Source organism: Cryptomeria japonica, chromosome 2 (genome assembly GCF_030272615.1).
Source record: "Cryptomeria japonica chromosome 2, Sugi_1.0, whole genome shotgun sequence".
NCBI classification, from domain to species: domain Eukaryota; kingdom Viridiplantae; phylum Streptophyta; class Pinopsida; order Cupressales; family Cupressaceae; genus Cryptomeria; species Cryptomeria japonica.
This window is the reverse complement of record NC_081406.1, coordinates 651,340,397-651,348,643: the sequence shown is the minus strand read 5'-3', so window position 1 is coordinate 651,348,643 and position 8,247 is coordinate 651,340,397. Positions and strand designations below refer to the sequence as shown.

Below are 8,247 nucleotides of genomic sequence, written 5' to 3'. Positions count from 1 at the left end.
AAGAAATTTCTTAAAATGAGATATTGTTTTTAAGATTTTAAATATATTTAGTCTACACATAAAATTTTAAAAATCACTCTTTCACATCATCTTCAAATTCTTAATAGATTTCTTTCTATAAGTGACAAAAAAAAAACTCTAAAAAATGTTAAAAATGTTAAATTCAATGTCCAATGAGTTATACACTATTTTGTGATCACCCATGACACAACTTTGTACTGCAATCTTTTTGTGCATCTTTAAGTAACCAAGTTGGCTAGACTCATTTGGGTGAAAGTACTCTTTCACCCGAATACTATTTGGTATAGATGATCTTTCCTTCCCAAAACAAGTTGTCTAGACTCATTTGAGTGAAAGTAGATTGAACATGGTGAAAAAAAATTGCAGTTTGGGCATTTCTTTTTCTTTTTAGGCCTCTCCTAATCTTTGGCAATTTTTTCTAATGAGAATTAAAAGTAACTCCATTATTATGCATCACCAAACTTTTTTTTTTTTTTTGCCTAGAAAGTTTCAAATATGTTCTTAAAAAATTCCCACCTTGCCTACTCATTTGAAGATAGAGAAGTTTCTCAAAGAGTTTCTCTAACACTCCAATGAAGGACATCAAAGCTTCCATCATTGCCTAGGAATTTTGTTGCCTTCTTCAAGAGGTTGGAGGGCTTGGTTTGATTTCTATTTGCAAACAAGGCATTACCTTGTGTGCTAAATCAATCATTTAGGTTATCCATGGTAATGAATCATAAAATCTTTTTTCATCATTATACTGGTGTCGATACACCTTCAAGATGTCCAACTTGGAAAGTCTTAGAGGTAGGAACCCATCTCACTATGAGGGAGCATGTTATCATCCAAATCTATTTTGATAAGCCATTAAACCCTAGTTGTCTGGGGTAGGAGATGATTTTCATACTGGTTTATCCATCACTTACAAGTTCATCTAGTGCTATCATATGCTTAGTTCTGAAGGTAGAAATCTTGCCAAGTTACCTTAGATTTATGCTTTGAAGCTCTTTAAATATGGATCACAACTTTTATCTAATATCATTCATCAAACTGCCAATAATTTTTCCTTTTAGGCTAATTTCAAGCTTAAGTTTAATCTTTCCAACTATCACTAGGAGATATTCCAAATTGTTATTGATGTTATTCCTCCCTAGATGTTACATAAAATTAAGGTGTGATCTTATAAGCCTTGGTGCAAATATTGCAAGAGATATGGACAAACACCCCCTTTGGAATTATAGGCCCTATAAGGGGCACTCTTGGATGTCTTTGCATTTTCCTCTATGGTGGATCAACTTAATCACTATTGATAACTTCATTCTACTCAGGGAAGATGTCATTGATGGTTCCATTATATTTAACCAACTATTCTAGAACCCAAATTGGCTCATTTTTCCTAGTTTCTTTTATACAAAGGCCTTCCAATGCAGGCACATCTCTCTCATATGGGAATTCCCAACACTCATAATTAATTTTATGGAAAAATGGAGATGCTCAAAGATCTCTTTTGATTTTTTCCTAGGCTCAGGAAGCATGGGATTTTTTTAGACCTTTTTGGCCTACCCTTTTTTCTTGGCACATGGTTTTTTTTAGAGATTGGCCTTGTCTCCCGATCAAGTAAGCCAAAATTTGGCATGCTTTCAAGGTGGAAATTATTTTTAACATAAGAAAGGATAAGAATATTGGTCTTCAGCTTAATGTGTTCTTGATACTGATTTTCCCTATACATTAGAGCTCTCATATGTTCTAATTTTCTTATGCAAATCCAATTGTAAGCTCATAAATTTGCACTAGAAGTCACTCATCTTTAGGAGTTGTTAGACCATTGGGGAAATGTCCCTTACATTGTGGCTAGGTAGCTCCATCATTCTACCTTTGCAAGAGGTCATCAACATGGGCATAGCCATTCCACTAGACATGATCGTGTTGACTAAGACTCTCACTCGTGTGCTTCCCCCACCTCTAAATTTCACAAACTCTACTGCTCATGGAGGATTGAACTCTCCCGACAACCCTATGCTTCTACTCTGGAGAATGGAGGAGTTGGCTAGGCTATCACAAGCAAGTTCACTTGTTTGCAACTCATCATTTATTTGGTTCATACTCACCCACCTACCAAGGAGAATATTAAAGAAAATATGGTGCTCTCATGGGTTGACAATCGATCAAGATGATATCGCCCTTAGAGATGTGTAGAGAAAACCTAATGACCGAGATCCAGCTTTTATTGGCATTGCACTAATTGTCTAACATTTTGTGAACTCTTTCCTTTGTTTTTCTTTGTCTTTGTTTAAGACTTGCTTTTATTTGACTTCATAGATATAACTTTCTACCACCCTATTTTTTTATTCATGTTGTTGTGATACCGAATGCTGTTGTCCCCTCTACTGAAAAACGGATTGCTACCTCTTACCCCACCGGTTTCTTCGTGCGTTGATACAACTTTTGTCCCTCTTGTTAGTGGTGATCTTGTGTCCACGATGGTGGTACCTCTTACCTCGCCGACTGCTTCAAAGGGTGTTGGCATAACTTATGTTGGTTGTGACTCTATACCCACAACGGTTGTTGTTACATCTTCTGGCAGCCTTTTTTCCACTTCGGAAAGATCGGTGTTGGGCCCTTTGGATTGGTTTGTTGTGGCAGCTAAAGTTGAAGATGGTTGGATTACTGTTAAGGGAAAGCATTCAAAGACATCCAGACCCTCTTTTGATATGACTCTTCATTCCCACAAGGCCAAATCAGGGCCTTTGTAGTAGGTTGTTTGGGCTGGTTTTACTGGCCCTACTGTCTTTTGGGGCAATCCCTGTCTTTGTTTTTAGTTGTTCTATCTAGCTAGGCTTTCAAAGCTTTATCTTTCTTTTAATCTGATGTAAAGGGTTTCGAGGTCCCTTCAAAACCCATTTTTCACTTAATCGAAAACTTTCTACCACCCTATTTTTTATCAATACTATACTCTTTTAATATTATTAATATAATATTTCATGGAAATATTCATTGAAACAAATCCAATACCATAATTATTAAAAGCATAGAGAAATAATTCCCTGAATGGTATTTCCTCCCTGAATCCAATTGGCTAAAATATAACACCTACATCTGATTCCATTGGACCTACTCGCAAATATCTCTCAAAAAAACAAAAAAACCTTGAGTTGAGTGGTATCCCCACCATTCGTACCTCAAGACTTAAGTGGAGTGATATTCCCACCGTTTGTACCTCAGGTGTTCTCTTCTGGTTTTCCCTATTTTAATGTCATTCTCTCTGAACTTGTGAGAAATGAATGCATCCATAATGGATAAGCTGGGTAGCTTACCAAAAGTTCAGACGTTATCAGAGAGTGGGATCGAAATGGTTCCCTTGCAATATGTGAGAGTTGATCTTTCAGCCTCCAAAGCCACAAGACACGCAGGTTCGTGTCATTGATTTGCACGCCTTGGGAGCCCAAGATCTTCAACAAGAGACCATTGCAGCAATCTCAAACGCTGCACAAAACTGGGGATTCTTTCAGATCGTCAATCATGGAATCCCAAGCTCTCTTATTTCTCGCATGCAAGCCGTGGGCAAAGCCTTTTTCGATCTTCCGCTTGCAGAAAAGGAGCTGTATAAAAGTGAACTTGCTGGGAGCCCAATTGGGTATGGAAGCAAGCTAGGATACTCCCCAGATGCTAAATTGGACTGGGGAGATTATCATCACAATGTTACTTTGCCTCCACACAGGAGAAACATGTCTAAATGGCCCACTTAGGCAACCCCCTTCATATCACATACCATATTCCATATCTTAAATACCCTTAAGTACATTTCCTCATCTAGGCCTATATCCCAAGACATCACTTCATCCATAATGGGTTCCATATAGTCACTATTCCTTTCTCTACCTTAGGTGCATTATTTCACCAAAAAATAAGTAAGAAAAAGAGAATTGTTGCAAAGTCTAATTATAGTGATGATTTTATGGATGCTAAAAAAAACAACAACATTATCTTCTAATATTGTTTTATTTAATAATGGTAAACATGATCTAATACACATATTATTTCTTATATTGTTGTGTAGAGTTTGGTTGCTAATAACATTATTTACACTCACTTTGAAGGAATTTAATATTCAATATTTCCTTTTCAACTATTCAAGGGTCTATTTATTCTTTTGATGGTCTCAATAATATATTTTTTTACAAGAATTCAGTTATCATGAATCTTAAAAAAATTGTTAATTATTTTGAGTGTGCCTAATGATATAATGAGCACATTAGTAAATATATTTTTTGATTATAATCTTTGTGTTCTTAAGTTGATTACTCCTCTCCATAATATTAAAGCACAAAGTATCTTTATTAATAGATTAAACAAGCCAATTAAAGATAATATGTATTTCAATAATTTTACTTCTTTTTTAGATTTGTGTGTACATGTTAAAATTTTGGAATCTATGTTGCTTGCATGTAATATCTTTAAATTTATTGATCATAAACTCCAATGCTTCCCACCCTTCTAAGTATAAATTAAATATTTTTTCAAATGTTGATGATGACAATAAAAATATAAATAAAATAGCTAATACTTCTTCTTTCCCTTCTATAAAATAAAAGGCTTCTAGATAATTCATGTTAGATTTGAAATAATCATAGATAATGTACTCTAAAGTTTTTTGTGTGCTAATTTAATTACACTACCTCATGTACATACATTGAACACCTCTACACCAATTCCTAAGTCATACAATGATCTTTAATGTTTTGTAATTATGATAGAGGTAAATAGCATTACAACAATATTATTTCACTTTCAAACATAAAGTACAAGATCTCATTGACAACATTACAATCAATTTGAAGCATGCATAATATTGAATATCCATTCACGCAATGTTTAGAAACATGATACCATGAGAATTAAAAAATGTGGAAAATGTGGAGTCTAATAATGTTTATTCCTCTCTTCTTTTAGATCAACTAGTTGTATTTTATGATGACTTGGAGATCCCATAAAATTTAGCCATTATGGGTTGTTATACATTAGAGCATACATGAAATAATGGGAAATCGAAGATGTTTTATTTTATCCAGCTAATCAATATAGAATTTTCTCAAAATATTTAAATTGCTTTCTACTAAGATGAAACCAACATCCTATATAAATTGGAAATTTTCCTTAAACATGACAAATGAAAATGTTACTTTAGATTTTGGGTTATGTCAAATTGCATCTTGAATTTAGACATAAGATAAAGTAATTGTTATATCATATAATCCTTACTACAATTGATTTTATATTATAAAATCAAAATTGAATTTGCTATGTCCTATGACTGTATTTAATAATTGTTCATTCTAGCCATGTTTTAAGCACTTGATTTTGGTCCTCGATTGATTAGCATGGTTTAAATTATCTCTGTAAATGCTTCTATTCCATTACCATTGCCATCCAGCAATCAATTTCTTTCAAACTCTTTAGATTCATTCAATAAGGCCACCCCCTTACCACAACCATTTGTATTTTGATAGCCAAGGGCTTCAGTTACTCATTTTTACATGTTGTTTGTTAGTACCGCGTTAAGGGGATTTTCCTTATCAATTCCTTCTACAAATTAGTTAATTTGTGTTTTGCTAAGAATTCCTTCATCACTCTCATTGAATAGGATAATAACATCAAACGGGAACATTAATGCTTATATTATTTTTGTTGAGCCTCCATCTCTAACATCTAATAGAAAATACTCTTTGGTATAGATGATCTTTCCTTCCCAAACCAAGTTGGCTAGACTCATTTGGGTGAAAGTAGATTGAACATGGTGAAAATTTTTGCATCTTGGGCATTTCATTTTCTTTTTATGTCTCTCCTAATCTTTGGCAATTTTTTCTAGTGATGATTAAAAGAAACTCCATTATTATCCATCACGAAACCTTTTTTTTTGCCTAGCAAGTTTCAAATATGTTCTTAAAAAAATCCCACCTTGTGTAAGGAAAGCACAGTGCAGAAAACGCTCTCCTAACACCAATTCTAAGAGGAATCAAGCAAGTATGTCTTAAAATTCTTTTGCGGAATATTAAGATATACACAGACTAATGAAAAACTAATCACACAGAAAACACAACAGAGAGTTAACACCAGATTTATGTGGGAAAACCCTTACAGGTAAAAAACCCACCACCAAAGAGAGATCACTTTATTTACAGTTAATAGAAGGTTACAATAAAGTTACAAATCCTCTTCACAAGCATTTGCTCTCAGAATCTATGTTCGGATCATAGTCATCACCTGTGCAGAACACTCAGGCTTCCAACATGACTCCACACCATACATCACACAGTAACCTCTCTCACTATTTCGGTTACATCTCTGGCAACATATATATCAAACATTGATTACAATGTATCAGTTAAGCGTAACCGTTATGGATTCCAACAGTCTGTCATTCAGTAACATCCATCCACCTAACCAACATTGCATTTCAGTTTCCTCTGGCTACTCTGATTACATTTGTCGAATGCAGTTCACACAACAGTTAGTCACTCCAACCACCAGGAAGTCTAACCGTCGACCATCTTGTATTCACAACTCGTCCATTATCCCACATTCGTTAGGAAGTCGGGTCAGTTCGTATTCATATATATATTGACAAGACCATCTTCAGTGTCTAAGTGTTTCACATTTTGGACTTCGGTTTGAACGCACACCCGTAGTCAGTCTCTACTCTATCGGCCATCGAAAAGACCACAAATGCGTTGCTCCGATCTCCCGATGAACCAGCAGATGACTCCAATAATGCGGCTCCAAATAGGTCGGCTCCATCAGCTCATCGGGATAGCCTTCAACAGGTAGACCCGATCTCCCGATGACCCTAAGACGATTCCATCAGGCCATCGCTAATCCGCTTCCATAGTTTCCCTGATCTCCGATGACCAAGAAGATGGGTCCATCGGTCCATCGACGTAGCACCCAATAGGTTCTCCCAATCTCTGATGGTACCCCGATCGCCGAAGGCGACTCCATCAGGTCATCGGCAAGACAACCAAACTGGCTACCCGATCCCTGATACCAACGAAGGCACACTCATCAGGTATCGGTGTAGCAACCAACCATGTCATCCTGATCACCGATAACACTTAGTCGGTTTCATCGGGTCATCGGAAAAACACCTGAATTGGCTACCCCGATCCCTGATACCAATGAAGTTGACCAAAGTGGATCCATCAGGTAATCGACATAGCATTCAGTAAACTCCTCCGATAGTCGATGACATCCCGATCACCGAAGGCGACTTCATTGGCTCATCGGTGTAATGCTAACCAAGCTCACCCGATAGCCGATCAACAAGAAGGAGGTTCCATCGACCCATCGGCTTAACATGAACATTGCTACTCCGAAACATGATGAAGAAGGATACATCATGTTCTCCAGCTGTTCCATCGGGGTAGGTTATTCCGATCAGCCTAAACACAAATCAAGTTAATTCGAGGAAACACCTTGCCCCTGCTTATTTGAAGATAGATAAGTTTCTCAAATATTTTCTCCAACACACGAATGAAGGACATCAAAGCTTCCATCAGACCTAGGAATTTTCTTGCCTTCCTCTAGAGGTTGGAGGGCTTGGTTTGATTTCTATTTGCAAACAAGGCATTACCTTGTGTTCTAAATCAATCATTTAGGTTATCCATGGTAATGAATCATAAAGTCCTTTTTCAGCATTATATTGGTGTTGATATACCTTCAAGATGTCCAACTTGGAAAGTCGTAGAGGTAGGAACCCATCTCACAATGAGGGAGTATGTTACTCACTATGAGGGGGCATGTTACCATCCAAATATGGAATGCTCGATAAGCCATTAAACTCTGGTTGTCTGGGGTAGGAGATGATTTTCTTAATGGTTAGTCCATCACTTAGAAGTTCATCTAGTGCTATCATATTCTTAGTTCTCAAGGTACAAATTTGGCCAAGTTACCTTCGATTTATGCTTTGAAGTTCTTTAAACATGGAGCACAAGTTCTATCTAATATCATTCATCAAACTGCAAATATTTTCTCCTTTTAGGCTAGTTTCAAGCTTAAGTTTAATCTTTCCAACTAGTAATAGGAGATATTCCAAATTGTTATTGATGTTATTCCTCCCTAGATGTTACGTAAAATCAAGGTGTGATCTCATAAGCCATGGTGAAAAGATTGGAAGAGATATCCAAACACCCCCTTTTTGGCCTACCCTTTTTTCTTGGCACATGGTTTTATTTAGAGATTGGCCTTCTC

The 8,247-nt window shown here is 36.2% G+C and overlaps 1 protein-coding gene across 1 annotated transcript; it reads left to right on the top strand.

Annotated features, from left to right (window-relative positions):
- The first annotated feature begins 2,483 nt into the window (after positions 1-2,483).
- Positions 2,484-3,749, top strand: LOC131869665 (leucoanthocyanidin dioxygenase-like). Its single transcript, XM_059215752.1, has 2 exons — positions 2,484-2,672; positions 3,390-3,749. Exons 1-2 carry the CDS (start codon positions 2,484-2,486, stop codon positions 3,747-3,749), a joined length of 549 nt encoding a protein of 182 aa, XP_059071735.1.
- The last annotated feature ends 4,498 nt before the right edge of the window (positions 3,750-8,247 follow it).